Source organism: Purpureocillium takamizusanense, chromosome 4 (assembly GCF_022605165.1).
Source record: "Purpureocillium takamizusanense chromosome 4, complete sequence".
In the NCBI taxonomy this organism is placed as follows: domain Eukaryota; kingdom Fungi; phylum Ascomycota; class Sordariomycetes; order Hypocreales; family Ophiocordycipitaceae; genus Purpureocillium; species Purpureocillium takamizusanense.
This window is the reverse complement of record NC_063071.1, coordinates 2,096,227-2,120,591: the sequence shown is the minus strand read 5'-3', so window position 1 is coordinate 2,120,591 and position 24,365 is coordinate 2,096,227. Positions and strand designations below refer to the sequence as shown.

At 61.0% G+C, this 24,365-nt stretch overlaps 8 protein-coding genes across 8 annotated transcripts; 5 read left to right on the top strand and 3 right to left on the bottom strand.

Annotated features, from left to right (window-relative positions):
* Positions 1-466: 466 nt before the first annotated feature.
* Positions 467-2,242, top strand: JDV02_005290 (uncharacterized protein). Its single transcript, XM_047986572.1, has 3 exons — positions 467-967; positions 1,054-1,275; positions 1,329-2,242. Exons 1-3 carry the CDS (start codon positions 804-806, stop codon positions 1,813-1,815), a joined length of 873 nt encoding a protein of 290 aa, XP_047842554.1. The 5' UTR covers positions 467-803; the 3' UTR covers positions 1,816-2,242.
* Positions 2,243-3,840: 1,598 nt separating this feature from the next.
* Positions 3,841-5,248, top strand: JDV02_005289 (uncharacterized protein; the record flags this gene model as incomplete). Its single annotated transcript, XM_047986571.1, has 2 exons — positions 3,841-3,946; positions 4,431-5,248. 2 exons carry the CDS (start codon positions 3,841-3,843, stop codon positions 5,246-5,248), a joined length of 924 nt encoding a protein of 307 aa, XP_047842553.1.
* A 1,355-nt stretch (positions 5,249-6,603) lies between these two features.
* On the bottom strand, positions 6,604-9,135 carry MET12 (Methylenetetrahydrofolate reductase (NAD(P)H)). Its single transcript, XM_047986570.1, has one exon. The coding sequence runs from the start codon at positions 8,760-8,762 to the stop codon at positions 6,750-6,752; it is 2,013 nt and encodes a 670-aa protein (XP_047842552.1). The 5' UTR covers positions 8,763-9,135; the 3' UTR covers positions 6,604-6,749.
* Positions 9,136-9,633: 498 nt separating this feature from the next.
* On the top strand, positions 9,634-12,920 carry LEU5_2 (Leucine--tRNA ligase). Its single transcript, XM_047986569.1, has 2 exons — positions 9,634-10,223; positions 10,281-12,920. The coding sequence occupies exons 1-2, from the start codon at positions 9,708-9,710 to the stop codon at positions 12,648-12,650; spliced, it is 2,886 nt and encodes a 961-aa protein (XP_047842551.1). The 5' UTR covers positions 9,634-9,707; the 3' UTR covers positions 12,651-12,920.
* Positions 12,753-14,564, bottom strand: JDV02_005286 (uncharacterized protein). Its single transcript, XM_047986568.1, has 3 exons — positions 14,419-14,564; positions 13,975-14,355; positions 12,753-13,854 (listed from the first exon to the last, which is right to left on the bottom strand). The coding sequence occupies exons 2-3, from the start codon at positions 14,126-14,128 to the stop codon at positions 13,058-13,060; spliced, it is 951 nt and encodes a 316-aa protein (XP_047842550.1). The 5' UTR covers positions 14,129-14,355; positions 14,419-14,564; the 3' UTR covers positions 12,753-13,057.
* A 162-nt stretch (positions 14,565-14,726) lies between these two features.
* Positions 14,727-16,898, top strand: JDV02_005285 (uncharacterized protein). The gene has a single exon (XM_047986567.1). The coding sequence runs from the start codon at positions 14,729-14,731 to the stop codon at positions 15,671-15,673; it is 945 nt and encodes a 314-aa protein (XP_047842549.1). The 5' UTR covers positions 14,727-14,728; the 3' UTR covers positions 15,674-16,898.
* Positions 16,899-18,298: 1,400 nt separating this feature from the next.
* Positions 18,299-19,274, top strand: JDV02_005284 (uncharacterized protein; the record flags this gene model as incomplete). The annotated part of the gene is made up of 1 exon (XM_047986566.1): positions 18,299-19,274. Exon 1 carries the CDS (start codon positions 18,381-18,383, stop codon positions 19,272-19,274), a length of 894 nt encoding a protein of 297 aa, XP_047842548.1. The 5' UTR covers positions 18,299-18,380.
* A 291-nt stretch (positions 19,275-19,565) lies between these two features.
* AGC1 (mitochondrial aspartate-glutamate transporter agc1) lies at positions 19,566-22,846 on the bottom strand. The gene is made up of 3 exons (XM_047986565.1): positions 22,107-22,846; positions 20,738-21,928; positions 19,566-20,677 (listed from the first exon to the last, which is right to left on the bottom strand). The coding sequence occupies exons 1-3, from the start codon at positions 22,293-22,295 to the stop codon at positions 19,940-19,942; spliced, it is 2,118 nt and encodes a 705-aa protein (XP_047842547.1). The 5' UTR covers positions 22,296-22,846; the 3' UTR covers positions 19,566-19,939.
* Positions 22,847-24,365: the final 1,519 nt, after the last annotated feature.

Genomic DNA, 24,365 nt, shown 5'->3' with positions numbered 1-24,365 from the left:
TTAGCTGCCAGAAGTCGCATAGAAGGATGGAAGGCGGCCAGGCACGCAGGGGTGGTGGTTCCTTCCTTCTGGCTTGGCCTGGTCCGTTCTGATTGACTGATTGAAAACTGGTGGGTCCGGGTTGGACGGTCGCGTGAAGACCCTCCCGCCTGTTCCTGATTGGGCTGGAATGGGAGCGCAGCCAGGTGCTAGCTAGCGGTACTTGACAAAGCCGCGCCCAAGTCCGCCAAACGGCCGGTACCAGGTCTTTGGCGCAGCGCACACACGGCCTAGGGACTGGGCGAAGCGGCCCCTGCAAAGGGGAAAAAAAGCCAAGGCCCAGTAAGGCTGGCTGGCTGGCACTGGCTGCGGGCGCGCGGGCACTCGGCTGGCCAGCTGCCCCCCCCCCCCCCTTTCCGCTGACGCCGGCGCCTCCATCCATTCAATCCATCCACTCGCCGCCTCTGGCGCGTCTCGCTCGAACAGAATCCATTCCAGCACCAGCAATTTTTCCAACACCATCGTCATCTCCCGCCGTTTCCGGTCGCGTCGGTCCCTGGCATCGCCCTGCCCCTGCGTGCGTTCTATCCGACTCATTCGTTTTAATCTCTTGTCGAGGACGCTTGCGAATGGCCTTGTTGCGGTAGGCAGTGGACAAACAATTTAGGATATCATCAGCATTTCTTGCCTTGTCGGACCCCGTGGCCCTCGTCCGCCGCATCGCCTCGCCGGCATCGTTGCACGGCATCCCGCCAGCGTCCTTTGCCCCGACCCGGCTCAGCACTCGATCAAAGGAAGCGGTTACAGGTGACGGGTCGCCCACGATGAGCTGGCTCACCAATTGTACGGGCTACATTGCCCCGTTGTTCATCATCATGTCGCCCATCCTCTCGTACGGCGACCAGGCGCTCTCGATGCACCGCACCAAGTCCAGCGCTGGCTTCTCCCTCGACATCCCCCTCATCATGCTCGTCGCCTCCTTCTTCAGGTATGCGCGCGTGTGCCCTGTCTTGGCTCGCGATGGCGAACTTCCCGTGTGGCGACTGGCCTTGCTGACGCTCGTATTCATCCCAGAATCTTTTACTGGCCCGGCGCCCGGTTCGATACGAGCTTGCTAGTGCAGTCACTCATCATGGTAGCAATGCAGCTCGTCCTCCTCAAGATAGCACTCGACCACCGGCCCGCACCGTCATCCAAGGGCGGCGAGGGCAGCCTGCCATTCTCGAGCGTGCAGCATGATGGCTTCCTCAGCGCACAGCGGCCATACAGCTTCTGGCAGTGGCGGTCGCACAAGCCGTGAGTGACGATGCATCTTAGCTGCTCACAGCATGAACTGACATGGCAGAAAGATACTGGCAGTTCCTTGTCTACCTCCTCGCCGGGCTTGTTGTATGCGAACTGATCCTAGCCCCCCTGCCTCCGCTGTACTCGACGTATTCGATGTTGATCGGATACATCGGCCTCTCGGTCGAGGCCACCCTGCCGATCCCACAGCTGCTCGCCAACTTGCAGTCCAAGTCGTGCAAGGGCTTCCGGCTGTCGCTGCTCGTGGCGTGGATTGGCGGCGACGCCATGAAGGTGTTTTGGTTCTTTACGGCGACGACGGAAATTCCGGTGGCCTTCAAGGTGTGCGGACTGTTCCAGGCGGCGTGCGACTGCCTGCTGGGCGTACAGTACTTGATGTACGGCGAGGGCGAGGAGGAGACGATCAAGGAGCACCCAATGGAGGAGGGCCAGTGGTCGAGCGCATACAAGCCGGGCCACAACCGGCCGCACAGCCGGAGCCTGTCGCCGTCGCGGCGGCCAGGTCTGTTCAGCGACTCCGAGGTGGACTAGAGCGCCGCGATGCGGACGACGCTGAGCTGGCTCAAGGGCCTCGGGGCGGGGGATGCCAGAGTGTCGTACGTCGTCCTGTGTGGGACGAGGTGGGACGGTGATTCTGGGCTTGCTCATTTACGGCTGCTGGAGTTGGATTAGACAGGGCATGCATTCAGCGGCAGCGACGCCCGCGGGCCATTAGGCAATGGGCCACGCACACAAGGTTTTTATGTGGTGATGATGATGTCGGACGCTTGGAGCACTGGGGGCACAGCCAGCCAGGGGGGTTCATTCAGGGGGTGCAGAGGCTCGCTGGCCCTGCGACGGGCGTTAAGTCTTGATAGTGCGGTACCCTCTACTATCGCAGTCAGCCTCGCTGTGCAGAGCGCATTGGGGACCAAGGCGACGGTTTAATATCTTAATCAAATAACATGATGTAAAATGATTGCAAAGGTATTATTTTTCGCACGTCTTGTCATGCACAGCGGCACACATGACGTTGCGGAGCGGCGGGGCAAAGCAAAGTAAAGGTCGCAGGCCATCTCACTGGCACCAGATGCCGCCAGGGATCTGAGGAGGATATCCTAATGGGACGCCCAGCCACCGCCTTTCCAACCGACTTTCTCGACTGCTATGCACACATCGTTGTAGCGTCAGCGACCGTTGAAGCTGCCCACCGGTATACACCCGACCTTGGTAGGCCGCACTATCTCAAACGAGCCTCGCATCGCAGCTGTCATACATACGTATACGGACAGCACCTCTCGATTTTTCGGCCCTCTTCGCTGGTCCACCCTCTCCTTCCGTCCTCCCCCCACTGTCGGCCCAGCAACCGAGGGCAACGTCCGTCCTCTTCTGCCTCCCAACGACGAGACGAACGCAGTCTTTTTTGCCCACGTCCAGCTAAAGGGAAAAAAAACCTCTTTTCTGTGCTTGGCTCGTTCCTGAGGTTTCGGGCAGCTGTGGGCAGAAGGTGTCGACGGCTGCGCGTGCGTGCGTGCGTGCGTGTGAGTGTGCATATCACGACCGCCGCCGCCGCCGCCGCTGCCACACGGGCATACAGCCGCCCTTCCGAAACGTTTGACTGAGACTCGCCAAACTCGGTCGACGAATTTGGTGTTGCCGAGGTACGTTTTTGCTGTCACAGGTCTTGTGCCTTGACCCTGCGGATACGGGCCGTGGGTTATTATTTTTGCAACGCTCTGGTGACTTGAACGTTTCGATATCGAACCGCTGACCGTTGGTATATGAAAAGGGCCTGCATACCTACCTACGCCGTAGGTGAGCAGAGGATATTGAGTTGTGGAACAAGTTGTCTTGCCCTGTAGGACTGAGGTCGTTTCGACTCGTGCCTGCGTTTAGCCTTCTGGTTACGCGCTGCCGTCGTTGCCGCCTCACCAACTCTCCATTCACTACTTCGTACCTCGATCAAGCCGCCCTCGCTGGCTGACGACGGCTGCCACTGCTGCGTTCCTGCTACGGCATTCTTGAGCCAGTTGCACGTCACAAGTCTCTTCCATCTTCAGCCTTTGGCGCCCGTTGCTCTCAGGAAAATCCTGCAAGGCCGTCACCTGCCCGGCAACCCGTCTGGGTCGTTCACCTGCCCGGCAGCTGTTCAACCTCTCTGCCCGCAACTCACCCACTCGCAGCTGTTCAGAGCTATATAAAGCCCGCTGCCGTTTGCAACCTCCTCTTCTCCGATTCCTGTTCCTTCAACCTTTCACCTTCGCCCTTCAACCCGACACCTTCCACTTTCTCCCCTCACCATCACCACCGGCACTACCACCGCCATCACATCGCCTTCGTTCTTCGTGCCCCCTCAGCCAACGTCAACTCAGAAAGCCATCGGCCAAGACTTGACGCTTGACATCTCAAACTCCCCCCATTACTTGCAAAAAGCAAGCTTGATTCCAGCTTTGAAGGTGTGTACGGGCATGAGGCTATCCCGACTCTTCACAATGATCCGTCCTTTGGTCTCGTCGACACAACTGCGCAAGTTCGTCTCGACTGACCGCTCAGCCCTTGCAGACAGCATACGACGAGATGGCGCCCGCAAGTTCCAAAGCCAACTACAAGACCTACGAGGCTCAGGCTCGCATGGTCCGCGCCATCGTGGCCGCTCACCCGGAGGTTAAGTGGAACTACAAGGGTAAGTCGACCTCGAGCCTGGCCTCCCGGCCGCCTCCCAATCCCCCTCCTCCGCCGTCTCCCATCTCTCTTCCCCTCCCGAGCCCAGCTCGTTTTTCGCCGTCCCTAGCCCCCCAAACCTTGGACGATCGCATCGGGGACGAAGGCTAACCCTTCGTCCCCAGAGATCGCCGCGTGTTACGGTTCGGACATGACGGATTTTGCCCTCAACCACCGCTTCCGCCGCTTTCGCGCCCAGGCAGTCATAGTCCGCGAGGCCCGCAAGCAGGGCTTGGATATGAAGCACCTGGGCCTGCCCGACGACCTGCCCGATGCCAAAGAACGGGTGGACAAGACCAGTACGCGCCAAGCTATCTGCACAGAACCCTTTTTATTCCTCGCGCTGCGTTGCGTTGAATAGAAGAAACCACATCCGCCACCACGAGACACACTTGTTGGCAAGGGGGACCGACCGTGCTGACTGAGGCTTGCCCCAATTTCTGCAGACATCGCCAAGTACTTTGGCCAGTCGACTGCCGACGGCATGCAGTTCCAGTTCCGCGGCATCAAGAAGGACGCCGAGACGCTCCGCCGGACCGTCGCAGAGAACGGTGACGCCGCCAACTGCCTCAACCTGAGCGCCAGCGGCGGCGCGACGCCCTCTGCCGCGACGACCCCGTCCAAGTCCTCTGCCGTCACCACGCCGACCTCGTCGCGCCGCACCGGCACCGGCACTGCGCGCAAGCGCCCCCTCGCCGTCAACCTCAAGAAGGAGTCGAGCGACGACGATGACGACGGCACCACCGGCGCCGAGGACAGCAACTACAGCGAGCGCGACCAGACGCCCTCGAAGCGCACCAAGACGACCGGCGCCACAGGCACCACCACCTCCATGACCATCGCCGGCGGCGCCACGGGCCAGAAGAACGTGACGCCCCGCCGAGCTGCGCAAAAGGCCAACGTTACGATCGCGAGCGTCGCGGCGCAGCTCCAGGACAGCGAGTCGCCCACCCCGATTGAGCGCACTTATCAGCACCACATCCACCAGCAGCAGTTTGCTCATGCCCCTGCTGCCGTCGTGTCTCCGTCCACGGAGCGCCAGTCGCTCTTCGGGCCCCACGGCAGCGGTCACAACGTCATCATCAACAACTTCAGCACCCCTGCCACATCTATGGGCACCCGCGGCGGTGGTGCAGCTCTGCCGGCCGCATTTGCTCGCAACGGCTCGGACGTGTGCATGACTTCGATGGCCCGACCGGGCGGCAGCTTCACCCATCGTGGCATGGCATTCATCAACGACGACTTTGACGATGGCGAGTACTGATTACTCTGGCCGCCATTCGGCCGTGAGGACGCCGGCCTCGGTCTCACGGTCACGACTTGGGACTGATACTTGCCTCCCCGCCGCCTCCCTTTTCTTTGCCGCCCAGCAATATACATATAGCGGCTCATATTGCGTTTGCCAGCTTTGATTTCCTTTTGTCAACAGCATGCTCCGGGCGACTCTCTCTCAGCTTGTCTTCGCGGCACGGTTTTTTTCGTTTTTTCTGTTTTTGTTTTCCACAGCAAGCTCAACCAACCGCAGGAAAGGGGGTAAGGACAGAGCAAGAGGGACCGCTAGATGTGGTCTGTTGTTGTCTCTTCCAGTGCGCACGTATGGGCGTTGGTGGATCGATGAGCGGACGTTGGCAAGATGACGTTTTCCCTCGCCTCGTTGTGTGTCTTGGGCCCCCGGAGGGTACGCCGCCCCCCGCAGTCTCTCGACTCGGAAGGGATGCGATGCCCGGGACCGGACGTCGTCGGTCACCCGCCGGTATAGCAAGGGTTGGCTGTGTTCTCGTTCTCTTGACGACGATGACGACGACGACGCCGCCGCAACCACCACGCGCGCAAAGAAGACGTTGTCTTTTCCTTTCCGTCTAGTAATTCTCTTTTAGTTTGTTGTCTCTCCTCTTTCCATTCTTCTCGGCGCCGAGGAAGACCATCGAGAGAGTGAAAGATGGGGAAAGTTGGGGGAGAAGGCAGAAGGGACTTGTTGCCCTCCATCGTCGTCAAAACACTCATCGACGAAGCGCACCCACCTATCCCGCGCACACGGACCCGGCAACGACACGAAAAGTAATTTGCTCTACACACGAATACACACACCACACACCGCACTTCCCCAGCACGCACGCACGCGCACTATCCCCTCGCAGTTTGAGCGGACGGGCCTGCCCTGCCTGCCTCGCAACGGGTGGAGGAAGGATGGTGACTGACACCAAGGAGGAACCGAGGGGTAAAAGAAGAAACCGAGGGGTGAAGGATGCATTAAAGGGGAAAATGGTGGAAGGACGTCGGACGAGAAGGCCTCGGGGTGGACACGGGGATGGACAAGAACTGCGTTTCCTCGTCTCCTCCTGCTCCACTCCTGATGACCGTGGTGACGGAATGGCAAAGGTTCATGGGCAGGATCTGGGGCGGAGGCTGTTAGGCGTCTGGAACTGCGGTTTGGGCGTTCGTCACGACGGTCGGGTACTAGTAGATAGCAGAATCTCAACACACGTGCTCTGAGCTACGTCAGGAACCATCATGTGCCATAATTGACTGCGGTAAACGACGTGCAGGCGTTCGTGCCAGAGAATCGCAGGAGGTCGAACGAGTACAAACACCATCAAGCTTTGTCCGACGCGGTCAATTGGGAAGATACAAGAGGTATTGTTGTTGTTGTCGTTGCTCTACAGCATCTGTTGAATAACTACCCGGCCATGATATCTTTTCCAACGCCAATCTCTCCCCAACTCCCTCGCCATGTACGTTCAGGCCCCCTCTCTCGTCTTACTCAGCTAACCCATGAGCAGCGTCCACAGCGCCTCCTTGTCCACAAAGTCGTGGTGAATGATGTTGACCAGCCAATAATCCTCCTTAATACCGTTAAGCAGCTTCTCGCTCTCCGAACCCCGGCCGTAGACCTTGGCCCACTCGCCCCAGATACCAAACGCCTCCTCGCTCCACGCCTTGAAGCTCACCTCCTCGATAATGGTCGGCGTCACAATCTCCTTGCCCGGAAACACGCCCCACGTCACCGCGTTGGTGCTGGCCTCGCCGGCAGACGAGTTGGCCGCGCCGCTCACGTCCGACGAGGCGAACTCGCCCTTGGCATTTGCCGAGTAGAAGCAAACGACGCCACGGACCTCGGGCGCACACAGCCGCTCGGCCAGGGCTTTCCAGTCCGATGAGGGGATGAAGAGCTCCACAAAGGCCTTTTGGAAGACGAAGCCGTTGGGAGGGCCCCATCCAAACGTTGGCTCATTCGAGGGCGCGCCGTTCACGGCCGGCTGCGAGGCGATGGTCCACCAGCCCTTGCTGTTCAGTTCGACGAGCCGAGGCTGAATCGCAGACGATTCGGGCATGAGCTCTTCCTCGCTCCAGGGAATGGCCTCGAGCTGACCTTTCATGTGCCGCACAAAGATATCGCTGATGTCCTGACGAGTCTTGGGATGACCCCATAGCCTCACGGCTGACGCGACAGACATGTGGAGGCTGACACCATAGCCATCAATCTCACCGTATGCCGGGGATCTGGAGTCACCGAAGCGACCGTTGGGAAAGTCATCCCAAGTGGCCTCCCGTCCCAGAACGCCTTCGCCCTCCGAGATGGCCAAAGTGTTGGCACGCGAGTTGATGGCCTCGGCGGGGACGCCGGCTTCTTGGCCGCTGGCTTCCCATTCAGGGTGGGATGGGCGCTGGCTACCGACAATGACTCTGTTGTGGGGGTCTGATCCAACCGAAGACTGCCTCCTCGAAGTCCGCGAGTGACTTCTTGTGCGCAGGCGAACGTTGCCGTTGACCTGTAGCGTGGGGACCGCGCTCGTCTCTTCGACGACGGCCTCTTCATTATCAGATGTGTCGGGAATGAGGCCGGTCCGCTCGACAATAAAAGCCACGGCCTTTTCGAGGTTGAGGGTGTAAAAGTGGAAGCCTTTGCGACCGGCACTCCGGCTCTTGATGACACGAATCTGGTCAATGAGTTCGCTGATGACGTCCACGCCGACGAGCTTCACCTTTTCGTCGTCACCCTTGACTGCGTTCAGCCGGGACATGATGGCTTCGGGCATCTTGGCGTGGCTGAGCTTGGTCGTTCGCTTGATCATTTGGTAGCTCTGAATGGGCATGAGACCGGGCATTATGATGATGTCCTTGAAGGCGCCGCTGGGGTGCTCTCTTAGGGTCTTTTCGAAATTGTCGTAGGCGACAATGTCGAAGAAGAGTTGCGTCATGATAAAGTCGGCTCCAGCTTGGACCTTGTCTACCAAGCTCGGCAGGTCGTGCTCGAGGCTCTGGCCCATGGGGTGGCTCTCGTCGGCATGACCCTCGGGGTACGCTGCGACTCCGATGCAAAAGTAGTCGCCATGCTTGCTGCGGATGTAGCGCACCAGGTCAACGGCCCAGGTAAAATCCTCGGCGGCGCCGTCGTCGGTGTCGTCGGCGGTGCGGTACTCTTCGTTGCGCGGCGGGTCGCCCCTGAGGGCAAGGATGTTGCGAATGCCGAGGACCTTGGCGTCTTCAAGGGCCTTGTCGATGAGGCGGCGGCTCATGTTGGTGCATGTAAGATGCAGGCATGTTGTGAGACCGAGCTCGCGCTGACACAGCTCGGCCAGCTCGAGCGACTTTGTGGCCGTGGAACCGCCGGCTCCCCAGGTGACGTTGACAAAGAGCGGCCGCAGGGCCTGTTCCATTCTCTGCAATCTGTGTCGCAGGTTGGAGAAACCCATTGCCGTCTTGGGCGGGAAGAATTCGAGCGAGAAGTACTCGGCATCTGGCGGCAAGGCCGCGATCTTGTCTGTAATCTTGTCCATGGCGGCGATGTCGAGGCGGAGCGGCCGCGGCGCGTGCAGTGAGCGTCGACTCGGTATAACTACACTTGGGATGCCTTGAGGACGAGCATACGGCAATTCGCCGTCGTTGTGTTGGCGTGGTATGTACGCAGTGCTGGTGGCGACGGACCGTAGCGGGGGGAGTGGCCAGCTCCGGCGTCTGGACTCGGGAGTCCAACAGGCAGGCACAACTTGCAGATGGTAGACTGCGATGTAACGCTGCTGTGCCTCCGTACAGCAGAGGATGCACGTTGTCTGTTGTGCTCGTTATCGAATGCGGCGTTCGTTTCGAGAGGCATGTACAACCATAAGGCGACAAGAGGGAGTCTGGGGAGAGGGGGTTCGATATCGGGACTCGGGAGCACGAAATCTTTGACCACCTTCCAAAGCCGAAGGTAAGCCACACACCCATCAGGTAAGAGCAACTGGATCCCCCACTTGCCTTGCCTTTCAAAACGAGGGGCAGCGCTGGGCTGGAGAGCCTGAGGTGCCCCGTGCGGATGGATGGCGGGGTCATCCAGAGCCCGGCCTCTGGTCCGTTGTCGGTACCTAGGTAGCCCAGTCCAGGGTCGCAGTGGGGCCAGGAAGCGCTGGGCCCAGCTAAACTCACAGCACGACTGGGGGCCATGGCCTCTGAAAGTTTGGAGGCCGCCACCAAAACGCCGCCAGAACGGCGGGTTCCAGTGCTGGTGTCCAGGTGACGCCGCATCGGCCCTGCGGCTGCTACCAGTGGTCAACCAGCTAGCTCCCTGCAGGGTCCCTCCAGTCTTCTGCAATTCCGTCCCATGACTGGCTGCAGCGGCCCGAGCTTCCATTTTTTGGCGCTCGCATGTTGCGTCTCGTCAGCGCTCAACTCTTCCACTGCCATCCGAGCTTCGACACGCGACACTCGCCACCGGTGCTCCTTGACATGGTCACGACGATACGATGCAGCTGCTATATGCGAGGCAGGTGAGCTGTAGAGGGACAGCTGGCTTGTCCCTCTGCGCTGCGCAACGACCCGCAACCCTCTCTCGCCATGCCCCGAGGAGCTTCCAACGGACCCAACCGACATCGGCCTCACTTGCCCGGCGATGGTACGCCGTCAACCTCAGGGCTTTGGACGGCAAGTGGCGGCAGGCATGGCAAACCTCCGATGATGCGCCTCGAGGCAGCAAGGCCGACGGAGCAAAGGACAAGTTTGTCCTCCCCATGTTCCCGTACCCGTCCGGCACCCTGCACCTCGGTCACCTGCGAGTCTACACCATTGCCGATGTGGTCGCCCGATACCACAGGCTGAAGGGAGAGAATGTGCTCTTACCCATGGGTTGGGATGCATTCGGCCTGCCTGCTGAGAACGCTGCCCTCGAGCGCGGCATACCCCCAGACGAATGGACCACGACCAACGTTGCCAAGATGAAGGCGCAGATGGCCCTGATGAATGGAAGCTGGAACTGGGATCGCGTGAGATTTGCCCTCCCCTACATGAGACTTCCGAAATGCTTGCTGATCATTTACTAGGAGCTCACGACCTGCGATCCGAGCTTCTACAAGCACACCCAAAAGCTGTTTCTGATGTTGCACGAGCGCGGGCTTGCCTATCAGGAGGAAGCCGAAGTCAACTACGATCCGGTCGACAAGACGGTTCTTGCAAACGAGCAGGTCGATGCCAACGGCTACTCGTGGCGGTCCGGCGCCAAGGTCGAGAAGAAGAAGCTCAAGCAGTGGTTCTTCCGTATCTCCGAGTTTCGCGAAGCCCTCCTCAATGACCTCGAGCAGCTGGCCAAGGACAATGCATGGCCCGAGCGCGTCCTCTCGCAGCAAAAGAATTGGCTCGGCAAGTCTGCCGGCGCCGCCATCAAGTTCCCCATCATGACCTTTGGCACAGACGTGGGCGCCGCAATCGAGGTGTTCACCACGCGACCAGACACTCTCTTCGGAGTCCAGTACATTGCCCTCTCCGCTTCGCACCCGGTCGTCCAGCAGCTGGCGACAACCGACCCTGAGCTCCAAGCGTTCCTCGATACCCTTCCGGGGCTGCCTTCGGACTCCAAAGTCGGTTACATGCTGCCCCAACTCCGGGCCATCAATCCCCTCGCCTACCACGACGAGACCCCGGATGCGACCAAAGCCTCGATTCCCATATACGTTGCGCCGTATGTCTTGGGTGACTACGGTGAAGGCGCTGTCATGGGCGTACCCGGACACGACGTGCGGGACCATTCATTCTGGAAAACACACCACGCCGAAGAACCCGTCCGCTTCGTTCTGGCCGCGTCCGAGGACGAGTCGACAACGGCTATGGACAAGGGACCCTTTATAGAGCACGGCTTCATGACCCAGCATAGTGGCCTGTTCAAGGGCAAGCCGTCTGCACAGGCTGGAGAGATGATTATCGGCATTCTCGAAGGCTCGGAACTAGCCAAGCGTGTCGAGAAGTGGCGCCTCAGGGACTGGCTCATCAGCCGCCAGAGGTATTGGGGCGCGCCCATTCCCATTATCCACTGCGACTCTTGCGGCGCCGTGCCGGTGCCGGACGAGGAGCTGCCCGTCAAGCTACCTGAGGTGGGCGAGCATTGGGCCGACGGGAAGACGGGCAATGCTTTGGAGTCGTCGCCCGATTTTGTCAACACGACGTGCCCCAGCTGCAAGGGTTCTGCTCGCAGGGACACCGATACCATGGACACATTTGTCGATTCGAGCTGGTACTATGCCCGGTTCGCTGACCCTCACAACGCCGAACAACTGTTCTCACCAGACGCCGGAAAACATCTCCCGGTCGACATCTACATTGGCGGCATCGAGCACGCGATTCTCCACCTCCTGTACGCTCGCTTCATCTACAAGTTCCTTGCCTCGACGCCACTGCTGCCACAGTACGCAGATGACGCGAGCTGGTCGGCCGAGCCCTTCAAGCGACTCATCACACAGGGCATGGTGCATGGGAAAACGTACATTAGCCCGGAGAACGGCAAATTCTTAAAGCCCGATGAGGTCGATCTCTCCGACGCCTCGGCCCCCAAAGTTGCTGCCACCGGGGCGTCGGCCACGGTTGCATACGAAAAGATGTCCAAGTCCAAACATAATGGCGTGGACCCGACCGATTTCATCTCGCGATATGGTGCCGATGCCACGCGAGCTCATATGCTCTTCCAGGCGCCTGTGGGAGACGTGCTAAACTGGGATGAGTCCAAGATTACCGGGGTAACTCGTTGGCTACAGCGACTACACGACCAAGTTGCCGCGGTCGCCAGACTTTCCAAGAAGTCTGTCTCGGCAAAGAACTATCTGGAGGCCAAGTTTGCAAGCATCGACTCCATGGATTCCAAGGCACTGAGGCAATGGGACGCCGAGACGACGTTGTGGCGGCAGGTGCAGCAGACCATTGAGTCTGTGCGACGCTCCTACGACGACATATACTCCCTGAACACGATCATCTCGGACCTCATGAGCCTCACGAACGCGCTAAGCAGCAGCAGCGCCGCCGGGGCCGTCATAAGGCGCGAGGCCGCCAGCGTTCTGGTCCGGCTTGCCGCGCCAGCCACGCCCGCGTTCGCGGAGGAGTGCTGGAGCATGCTGCACCCCACGTCCGCGGGCTCCATGTTCAAGACTGCGTCGTTCCCCGTCCAGGACGGCACGCTGGAGACGGCGATGCTGCGGGCTAGGCAGCAGGAGTGCGCGGTGCAGATCAACGGCAAGATGCGCGGCGTCGTGGAGATTTCGCCTCCGCCTCCGGGGATGGAGGGGGACGCGCTGTGGGACTGGATGGTGGGCGCGATCCTCGACACGGAGCTGGGCAGGGAGAGGTTCGGCGGGGGCAAGTACGACTTGGGGAAGGCAAAGCGGGCGATTCCCGTCAGGGGTGGAAAGGTGATTAACTTTGTCATGTAGAGATAGAGAGAAGGGGGGAGGGGAGATGGGCATGATGCACGTTAGATATCACGACTCTCGCGGTCGTGGCTGTACAAGTAGAGGAGGAACAGTTGTATAATGCTCTTGTATAAATAGACCATGTATAGTAGCTGGTAATGGATGTTGCGCAGGAGGAACGGGGACAAGGCAGTTTGAGACGTCAGGCATCATGTCGGTCGTGCACAACGTCATTTGGCATTACTTAGGGCCACGAGGTATTATATATAATACGTAGGCTCTACGAGGGGAAACGATACTCTCATGTCGGTTTAGATGACACTTGTTCCGTCTCTTCCATATAGTGTACGTGGTGTTCTCCCGTGAGGGGGTGATAGAGGCCACAGGCCGTATATATAAGGTAGTGTTTATGACGGCCGACTAGGGGCTCAGTCCAGACGCCGCCGGCGCCGCCTGGTCTCTTCATCCTCGTCGGCCAGCAGGGGCTCCTCGGCGCCCCTCCACGGGGTCTTGGGCCGGCGGCGGCCATCGTCGTCCGCCCTGTAGAGGACGTAGTGCTGGGCGATGAAGATGCTATCGTAGACGAGGCTCGCGTTGCCGAGGGCGAACTTGACGGGGTTGCCGGTGACGCCGCTCCAGTCGCGCTGGAGCCAGCTGTCGATGGCCTGCTGGGCGATGCTGAGGACGCCGCCGGCGAGGTCGAGCAGGACCTGCCAGATGCTCCAGCCCTCGGTGCTCCGGTTGCGCCAGTTGGCGAGGATCTGGGGGCCGTACTTGACGAGGGTAACGAGGAGCTTGACGTAGCCGACGGCGTAGACGACGTCGAGCTCGCACCAGTCGACGGCGGGGTCGACGTCGGCGACCGAAGTCCCGGGGCCGCTAGAAGAAATCGCCGAGAGGGGAGAGGAGGTGGAGGAGGAGGAAGAGGAACGCGCGGACACGGCGAGGAGGTAGACTCCGGCGACGGCGCACAGCGAGCCGGCCGTGATGCCGAGGACGCCGCGGCTGGGGCGGGCGCCGGCGACGGCGGGGGCGAAGCGCCAGAGCGGGCGGGCGAGCAGGTACTGCGAGGCGGTGAGGAGGGAGAGGACGAGGGCGTGGAGGGCAAAGGTGATGTCGTTGAACTGGACGGTCGGGGCGAGGCCGCGGTGGCGGGCGGCGTACTGGGCGCGGACGAGGGGGGAGTAGTAGAAGGCGAGGTTGGAGGCGAGGTACGCGGCGAAGCCTGCGCGAAGCAACAAATGGTCAGTCAGTCGGTCAGTCTTTTTCCAGAGAGGGATAGCTGAGAAGTAAGAGAGCGAGAGAATGTGCGTGTGTGTATCGTGAGGGAGGTGGTGGAACGCACCGACGACGTTGAGAAAAGGAAAGTCGACGGTGGTGCCGCTGGTGGTGCGACGGCGCCAGTTGAGTAGCGGCTGCGGGTAGAAGGAGGCGCTCCAGCAGAGGGTGTAGACCCAGCCGAAGAGGGCGGAGAGGAAGGGGAGGAAGCCGACGGCCATGACGGGGCTGATGAAGGAGGATGAGGACGAGATGCGAGATGCGAATGTGCGATGCTGGTGCAAAAGCGCAGCGGCGGCCTAGGGTCGGTCAAGGGAGGGAGAGAGGGGGGCTCGCCGTCTCAGCCCTCGTCGCCGGTCGTCGCCGGTCGTTTTCTCGTCGTCGTCGTCGTCGTTTGTGCTGGCTGGCGGGCCGCGCGTGTGAGTGCCAACGAACAAGGCAAGCTGTACTTTGTATGTATCGTGTGAGCCCGCTACCTCGTGCGTGCAGGCAGATGGATGGACGGACGGACAGACGGGGTCGACGGCGGCGTTGAGACGCGCGCGGCGTTGAGGGGGGACGACGGCCTCGCGACGACGGGCGAGACAGACACGGGGGCGGCCCCCCCGCATATATGACGCGACGGGCGTGGTGTTTTGTGCGATCAGCAGGGGATCATGCAGGTGCTGGGTGTGACCGCTGACAGAAATAGCGGGCGACAAGAAGTGGTACGTACCCGTAGTGAGTTACCAGCAGTCTGGGTACGTACCCTCTCCGACTTGTTTGGTGCACCAACTGTACAGGTACTAACGTAACTATACTGTGCACTGCCCAGTGTATCAATGTCTGGTCCCGTCCAGCAACCCGCAGCGTCAGTCAACACAGGCGCCATGGCCACTTCTTCTTCATGGTCGCTGCGCGCGGCCCTCGAGCCACACATTGACGTCCCCTTCAACGGGTGGCTCGTCCTCATCCTCACCCTGACCTATGCGTGCGCCCTCCGCGCGCCGGGCCTGCTCCTGCTCGCCGTCCTCGGCGTCAGCGCCGCCATCGCCGTCTTCGACACCACGTCGACGGCCGGCGAGATGGTCAAGACCATGTGCGAGCTGCCGCTGGGCCTGGGCTCCGTCCTGTGCTTCCTCGTCGCCGGCCGGCCCCTCAAGGCGCGCCTGCTGCCCGCCTTCGAGACGTACGTCAACCTGGCCGTGTACGGCAACATCGGCATGATGGTGGCCACGCCCGCGGGCGGCACCCTGCGCGGCGCGTGCAGCAGGGTCGCCTGCGCCGCGCTCTTCCTCTGGATCGTCCAGCAGGGCCGCCGCGCGGCGTGGCGGACCATGCGCCTGCACGACAGCATGTTTGTCTTCACGGCCGTCGGCAGGGGCTGGATCCTGGCGCACGCCGCGTACAGGTTCGTGCTCCTGACGCTGCCGTGCTTCGGCTCCGGCCGCCGGCACCGCCTGCTCGAGGTCTACTCCCTCGCCGGGACGTGGGCCCTGTCCCGGGCGTCGGGGCTCCCGTTTGAGCACTGCTTTGGCATGGCCGACACGCTGGTCGTGCCGGCCGTCACGGCGTGGTCGTCGGTCGCGACGACGTTTGGCCTGGTGCCGCCGCCGCCGCCGCCGCGCGATGCCCACCAACACAACTCGGCGCGGCGTGCCTCGGATCACATTGGCGCCACGGCGGACGCGTGCCTGGGCGCCGTGTCGCTGGCCGTCGCTGCCTTTGCATGCTACAACATGGTTGTCGCGCCGCGTCCAAGGCCTCAAGGGGCGCCACGGACTTAGCATACACATACAGACACGGGATACGCCACAGCTCAAGAGCAAGGAAGGGGTGTAGGCCGGAAGCACAAAGAGATGGCCGTCCACGAGTCTCCCAAGATACTGAAGACGGGGAAAGGGGCAGTACAGCACACAGCTAGGTATGGCGCGTACGTACACATGACGGCGAGGGGGTGCGTTCCCGTCGACAATATACGGTGAGTTGTCTCCGGGAGACTCTAGAGCCGCGACTGCGACTGCGGCAGTATCACTCTACTTCTTGTCTGCCTCGTCTCTCCATCTTTGCATACCAGCCCTGCAAACCACGATTCAATACATGGTGCCGACGACTACGCGTCGAGTCGGAGGATGCGAAACGGTCATCGCTGCCCAGGCTTTGCTTGGGATATCTGCAGAGGTCCACTGCCTCGTCATAAGGCGCTTGCCAGACAGCCAGCCAGCCACTTTTGTCTGCATGCACGGAGCTGGATACTGCTGCGCGGCCGTCAGCCTCGGGGCACGCACAAACATGTTATGCCCACAAACGGCAGGCTACTCCGTGGCTACCAAAGCCATCTTGGGTGGAGTGAGAGGCTAAATGACAACAAGGGCGGATGCGTACATACGTCCACGGCCCCTTCAAGAGCCACGTCAAGTGTCCTTTATTGGTTCCTCTTGCCAACATTGCGTATCGGCCGTCATCTGGGGAGGTCGATCTTGGGACCCTCTTTCGCACTCACACCTTACCGACCATCCGGGTCGTGGACCTTTTGTTTCCCGTCTTATCCCCGCCCGCCGTACTTCCGTGACTCCTTACAGGTGCGTATAGGTACCTGTAGAATTACGTTGGTGAGTGCATTATACGTCGTAGGCAGTTGAGCCCCCCATCACCTCGACTGTACCCATCTCATCAGGCGCCGCAATCCCCGGGGGGGCCTGGACCCGGGCTCGGGCCGATCGCATTTAAAAGCCGGGAAAACAGCCCAGAGACGGGGGGGCAGCGCTTCCCGTGCATGATGGATAGTATTCGTACGTACCTACTAAGGTAGGTGGCTTTCCGCCGTCCCCTCCTCACCGGGCGCGGAGGCTGGCTGGCGTTCTGACGTTCTTGCGTAGTACGGACGGACGGAAAATAGGCAGGGATGGCGTTGCAACGAATAGATGGACAGTCCAAACGTGCCTCGTACATATAGCCTGGGACGCATGGCTGGCTGGACCTGCAGCGGCGACCTGCATGGCGTTTTTTTTTTTCGACGTCGTCGACACCTCCTACAGATTGTATATCACCTGCCTGTGTACGTACTGTACTAAGTTAGGTAATATGTATGGCGCATGTACGTACAGCTGTGGGCATCGGCATGGCTGACCAGGACAGGGCCTACATGCACGTACGTCCAAAGGTAATATGCGTGCAAGCATTAATGCAAAAGGCAGTGAGATAGTTAGAGCCGCACGGAAATGGCGGGCACCGGGAGGGGATTCGGGAGCCACGCGTGTGAATGACTGTTAGTTAATACTGGGGCGCTGACGCTTATACATGCTACATTCAGCCTCGGGCGAAGCATGTTGCTGGCGCTGATGCTGATGCTGATGCTGATGCTGATGCTGATGCTGATGCTGATGCTGATGCTGATGCTGATGCTGATGCTGATGCCGATGCCGATGAGCCCGAGATGCGAATGCGAGTGTGCATGACATGGAATCACCTGCTCGCCCCTCCGCTATGCATCTCCCAAGGCTCTCCTCCTCCTCCTCCTCCTCGTCTGCGTCTCTCTGGAAACCCTTTGCCTCCGACGATGATGCCTCTGCCAGCAGCACATGCATCGCAACGTCGTCCTTTTCTTTCTCTCCCAACAAGGCTGCCTGCCCGCCACGAGCAGATGGCGGCGGCGGCGGCGCCACCGCCCTGAATAATGGCAGCCCCATGTGCTAAATATGGACATTGCAGTTGCCTCGTCGAATTGAAGCAGTAATCTCGTGACGGACGAGGACGATTTCACTCACACATCTACGTACCCGCCATCCTTGTTGTTTTTTATTGCTGGGCGTGGGCGGGGCTTGTTGCTCTCCTTTACCCGCATCATCAGTGGTGGTCATCATCGTCACAATACTGTGTGTGTGTGTGTGGGATGCTTTAAAGTTGGGCTCAGGCGGCACCGCCGGATCTCTCGCCGTGTCCCCCCAGTAATGATTGAGAACAGCATGCCACTTTCGGGATGGGATGCTGTGAGTGAGCCCTGCCCACGCCCACCTACCAGCTACCCTTCTCCGGGCCTAGCGCGGAGATGGATGGGGGGAGAGTCGATGAATGCATGATTGCTGGCTGGTTGACTTCATAACACTACTACTAGTACTGCTGATACGTCCGTACTATAGTTTAGAAGTAGTGCCCGCAAGAGTTGAATGGGGTGGCCGTTGGCAGTGGGCTGACCCCGGGGGGCTGCACCATCACCACGCGAGGCGCGCCTGGCGCCACGCATGTCAAGTCAAGTCAGTCAGTCAAGCCCCCCGCCGTCATCCATGCCCCTCTGGGAAAATGTTCCCAGTGAATGAATGGAGTCGGGCCCCGGTGGGCATTTGTACGTTGTAGTCTACTATTCTCACCCACATCCCAGTAGATTTTCAATGGGCTGCTCTTTCGTGGGAGGGAGGGGAGGTGTGTGCTGGAATATAAGCTCTCGTGTCTCCCGCCTTGTCCGACGTTGGTTGTGTTTGCCTGTCTGCAGCGTGCATGCTTGTATGTCATCGGTATAGCCTCACCTCACCTCACCTCACTTACACCGAAATGACAACTCCCTCCCACAGCCAGCCAGACATCATGTCCGACCCGGCAGAATCAACATCACCATTGGCTCCCCGGCGCCCGCCTCTCGGCTTCCTCAGCCTCCCGCCCGAGATCCGCCTCCAAATCTACGCCCTGCTGCTCATCCTCCCGCCCTACTCCAAGTACGACCTGCCGCCTTGCGACTATCACCACCACCACAACTCCTCCTCCTCGCACTCTTCGCCATCACCACCATCACAACATCACCATGCCCACCAACAAGTCAGCCAGAAGCAGCACCAGCACCAGCAGCACGACATCCACCCCGCCCTCCTCCAGACCTGCCGCCTCATCCACCTCGAGGCCTCCCCCATCCTCTACTCCCTCAACACCTTCGTCGCCCACCCCTCCCTGCTCGCCTCCTTCCCACGCCTCCGCCCCCGCTGGCGCGGCGGTCCCGTCCGCGAAGCCCGCGCCCTCGCCCGCCTCCGCCGCTTCCACCTCACCCTCCGCCTCGACTGCGACCTGCCCTTCTCCCGCGACCGCGCCGCCCGCGCCTTCTCCGGCGCAGACGCCCTCGTCGTCGACGCCGTCCAGGCCGTCTTCCTCGGCGTCGGCTGCGCCAACCTGCGTGTCCTCGAGGGCGTGCGCGGCGTGGGGCGCGCGCGCGTCGTGGGCAGCACCACCGGGTTCGAGGACTACGTGCGCTGGCTCGAGGGCGTCATGATGAGCCCGCCTGGCGTCGAGGTCGTGGCCTTTAAAGGGGAGCGCGGGGACGGGGACGGCAGCGACGCCTTGTCGCATCGCCTCAACGTCCACGTCTGGCCGGTTGCCATCAAGGAGATTGAGGCCCACGGCTGAAGGCAGACTGGAACCCCCTCGGGAGAGATACTCCCCCTAAACGATTTTGACGCCACGCGCTTCCGCATCACGCCCCAAGTACGCCGACGACCGCACCAAAACAAGCCCGTTTTTCGAGGAAACGATACACTTTTTCTCTACATCTATGCCTGCCAAAGAGTCTAGAGCCAATACAAGAGACACGCCGCACACGCGCACGGGGGCCCGCGCCGAGCCGAGCACGCCACCCACCGCGACGCAGCCATCTCCCGCTCGCCCGCTCGCCGTGTCGCTCCCGGCCGAGCCGGAAACCTAGGTCTATCCATTTCGTCCGTGCCGTCACCAGGTCGTCCCGTCTGGGCACGCGGCCAGGTCGGGCCGCCGGGCCTTGCCTGATACCCAGAGAGACCCGTCTAAAGGGGACAACAAGTAGAGGGAATACAAAAGAAACGAATAGAGAAGACAGAATAGATACAGCGGGGTGCGAAAAGAAAAGACTTTGACCCCCCAGCGATGCTTTAAACACTCTGCCCCTGAAAAGAAAAAAACGCCGCGTCTGATGCAATGCGTGCGGATCAGAGCCTAGTCCCTCCCTTTTTCTGCCGTTATCGAGTCCCTTCGTTTCCTCCAGCCGTCGGAGCGCCGTGTGGCGAGACCGAAACGCCGTCCCTCGTCGTAAGCTTTCGTCATTGCGCCGCTCCACTTCCACCCATGATGCGCGGGAGCGAGCGCCAGCCCTTCTCGTTGGGCATCTTGATCTTGCCAAAGTCCTCGTCCAGGTCCAGAATGATCTTGAGCGCGTTGCGGCTCCGCGCAAACGGGCTCGTGTCCAGGCTGCCCGCCGTCGAGACCGCCGCCATGGCGTCAGCCACGCCCCCGTGCATCTTGACCTCGCCCTTCTTGCCCGGCATCGGCACCACGTTCTGGAGCACCTCGTACGCCGCCAGCGTGAACCCGAACTGCGGCGACGATCGGAAGATGCGAGCGGGGCCGCCCTTGAAGAAGGCGGTGAAGCCCTCCTCCTTCCAGATCGTCTTGGCCGCGTGTCGCAGGCCCGTGTACGACGCCTCGCCCTTGCGCGCCTCCACCTGCAGCCGCGTCTTGATCACGTCGCAGGGCGTCGTCAGGTACGCCGCAGGCATGCCGGCAATGGCGCCCGCCGTCAGGAGCTGGAGTACGCCCAGCTTCTTGGTCGCCGACTCTCCGAAGAAGTCCTTCTTCAGGTGGCTATAGGTAGGGAAGTAAATGGCCGAGAAGGGAACGTCGCGCAAGAGGCATGCCGAGGCGCCCTTATAGAGGCCCACGAGACCCAGGTTGCGCACGATCCACATGGCCGATCGTTTCGGTGTGCCCTCGACCGTCTTGGCGACTTCACCCTGCACCTGCAGGCGGATCTTGACGATTTCGAGGGGATTTGTGAAGACCTATACCAACGAATGAGCACCAGGACGATATACGGGGGGTGCACAGCAGGGGCTACTCACAACTTGGCAGCCACCGGCGCTGGCACCGGCCAGGACCTCGGCGCCCCAATAGATCTTGCCCTGCTTGTCGGTAAAGTGGCCGCGCACAAGGTCGTTGACCGTCAGCTTAATGGCTTTTTCGGGCGCGACACCGACGAGCTGCGGCAGAACGCCAGAGTAGAGGCCGCGGAGTCCCTCGTTACGGAACACCTTCTGGAAGCAGTCGATCGAATTCTTGTACAGCCGCTGGCCGGGCTGCGCACCGCGTTGGTTTTGTAACCGGGTCTTGACGAGATCAATGGGGTACACCATGAAGGCACCAAAGGCACCGGCCAAACTACCGAGAGCAAAGTTAAAGGTAGACTCGGCAGCCTGCTGGAGGAAGGCTGCCTTCTTCGTGGTCGCCTTTTGCAGGGCGCCCATAGCGGAGTCGTCGGTGTCGTAGACGGGGCTGCGCCACGAGGGGTCGAGGACCTTTGCAAAGTCGTGCAGGCCGAGGCGGCCCGAGGGCTCGTCGATGCTGGCAAAGTGGAAGAGGATGTCGGCCTCCATGGGCGTGAAGAGGGAGAAGCGGGTGACCTTGGCGGCCTCGTTGACAAACTCGGAGCGGGTGATCTTGCCATCGCTACTGCGGAGGACGGCGCGGCGCACGATGAGCTCTACCAGGTCCATCTCCTTGATCATATTCAAGAAGGCGCGGACGTTGGCGTACGAGACCTTGCTGCTGCTGGAAATATTGCAGAGGGTGTGGAGGTTGGCGAGGAGGTGGTCGGAGAGCTTGTGCTTGGCTGTCTCGAGGATGATGCGCTCAAAGTCCTCGGGGTTGACGTAGCCGTCGCCGTCCTTGTCGAAGAGCTGGAAGGCCTGGCGGATGCGCTCGCCCTGGAGGCCGCGCAGCATCTGGGCGAACTGAGGGTAGCTGAGGTCATGGCGCTTCTTTTGGCTGCCAATATACAGCTTGGCCCACTCGCAGTCCCAGTCAAAGGGGATGCTGTCAGGGCCCTTGTTGAGCTCGTAGAGCTTGCGGAAATCCTCGTACTTGACGGTGCCGGTGCGGTCGACGTCGAAGAGGCGAAAGGCGATTTCGTATTCGGCGTCGGGCTTGAGGAGGAGGTTCTCGAAGACGCCCCAGTCGGTCAGGGTGACGCGGCCGGTGCCCTTGCTGTCGGCGACGCGAAACAGAATCGAGTACTGCTCGCGCTTGATCTTGTGCTGTGCGTGGAGCCGCGCGCGCGCGAATTGCGCGCCTCGTGGTCAGCCAGCCGGTTTTCCAATTTCCGCCCTCGCGTCCAGCAGACGCCGCGTGCTACTGCTGCGTCGCTTGCGCGGTCGCACGTTGTCGGGCGCGCGCCGCCGCGGTCTCGGCGGGAGGCAAGATGAAAAGACTCACATAATCCTCGTTCTTGGGGGCGACGGCGTTGATGAACTCGTCGGGGCCCATGTACAGCTCGCCGGTCTCGGGATCCTTGACGGCATTGCTGGTGAAGCGCGCCTTGGTCTGGGCCGAGAGCTGGACCGGCTCGTCGTGGCCCACGAGGGACTCCTTGACGGCCTCCTTGACAGCCGTGGCCTTTGACATGGTGGCTGGCTGGCTGGCTAGACGACGACGACGCGATGTCGCCGAGCGGAGAGACGCTCGAGGTGCGGCAGCCCTATGTCACCGTAAACGGGGGTGTGTGCCGTCTCGTCTCGTCGTCGAGGACTTGGAGTGTTTCGTCGTCGCTTCGTCAGAGGGAAACGCGCGACCGGGGGGGTGTGGACGCCGCGATGGAAAGGGTGAGGACACGAGTCCCGTCACAAATGCCAGGGCCGGGGTTGCCTCGGAGTGCCGTGACCAACGCCCCGGCAGTACCAAGAAAAAAAGGGCGCGCGCGAGGGTCTGTTCACGCGGCAGAAAACGATACAGGCGACAGCGTCGATAACCAAATGCGCGCAAGGCAGCCAAAACACAGAACCAACGATTTGCAAACGTGAGAAGAAGGTTCGTAGGGGGATGAGCGACGCGCAAAGGGTCGAGGAGGTGAGGCGGTGGTAGTGACGGCGACAGGCGGCGAAGGAGAAAAAAAAATGTTCCTTGACTCAATTGGAGACGGGGATGGATGGATGGATGGATGGATGGCTGGATGGAATTGGATGGGATGGGATGGATGGCACGAGATTCAGCGAGTCAAATGGCTGGGACTCGTGTGTACCTGGAGGAAGGCGCCTCCTAACTCGGGGGGCCGCGCGACGACAGGGGGGGAAACCCGCCAGGGGGGGGGGGGGAGGGGGGGGAAGACCCTTCAGGGCGGGAGGGCGGTCTGCAAGCCGCGCTGGCTGATGTGCGTGCAGTGCAGCGGACATGCAGGTGAGGTGCCGTGCCGTGCCCAGCTGGACGGGATGGCGGGCTCTCTCTCACATCTGCGAGGTGGCAGGGAGACAGGCAGGCAGTCATTAGAAACAGCTCGGCGCCTGGAGCCAGCCCGGCCCGGGCGCCTGCAAATGCAAAACTCCCATGGAAGTCCCCGGATTTACGTCGTGCCCGCCGGCGCAACCCTGCCCCCGGGAAACGCCCCCAGGGGCACGAGAGCGCGCTCTGCAACGGGCAGCGCCTAGGTAGCCAGCCCGGGCAGTGAGTGGCCCAACCCTCACCTACGTATTGCGCAAAGCCTCGTCACACCGTCGTTGCCGCCGCCGCCGCCCCTTCCGAGCAGGTTTTCCAAGGTCTTCTGCTCATCCCAGGGGGTGCGATGCGGTCCGCGGGTTCCATCCATCCCGCCAGCGACCCGACACAGCAGCGAGCGGGCTAAGCTCCGGGGCTGCTACTACCTCTACTAAACGTTAGTCCTAGCACTGCAAGCATACCACTTCATCCATGTGACAGGGGGGGAGAGACCCCCAGGAAAATGACCACAATAGCGGTGCCGAGGATCGGGGACTTGGGTTTGGGGCCCAGCTCCGTGCCGAAAACCAAAAGCCGCAGCCGCAGCCGCGCCGAGACGACCGAGCGACCGACCGACGGGGCATGATTGACGGACGTGCGTTGCTGCGTCTCATCGTCCTGCTTTCTTCAGTCAGCGCCCAACGAGCATTGCGCAGGTACACCCATACGTACGTACCGCGCCGTAGCCTCATCTGTGCATCGTACCTGGTAGATACCTTGATGCATACAGGTAGTAGGTAAGGTATGGATGCCGTCGCGTGCGACAACCCTCCCGCCGCCCACCCAATGCCATCGTCGTGGGCTGCCGGGATGGACGCTGCGAGGGCCACCAACCAAAACAAAACCGCTCGTCGCATGACAGCCTGCGCTGCGCTGTGCTGTTCGGTTCGGCGCCCATATTCCCTGCTCAGAATGTGGGGCCCGGCAACCGCCCCCCTAAGGTCCTTATCTCCACGTGCTTGGTGCTGTCCGCTGCTGTCGGGAAGCCCCGGGCGGACGGTGATGGCTCGGCATGCCCGGCGGGGACGGAGAACAGAGAGAGAAAAAAGAACATTGCCATCAAGGGGGGGCGCAGCGCCCACCTACTAAGGTACCTTATTACCTTAGTAGGTATCTACCTAGGTACAGAATGCAGCGTAGCGCAGAGGTAGGGCACAAGTACCCCCGCGCGCGAGAGCTGCTCGTCGGCATCCCATACGGTACTCCGCAAGTACCTGCAACGCTATG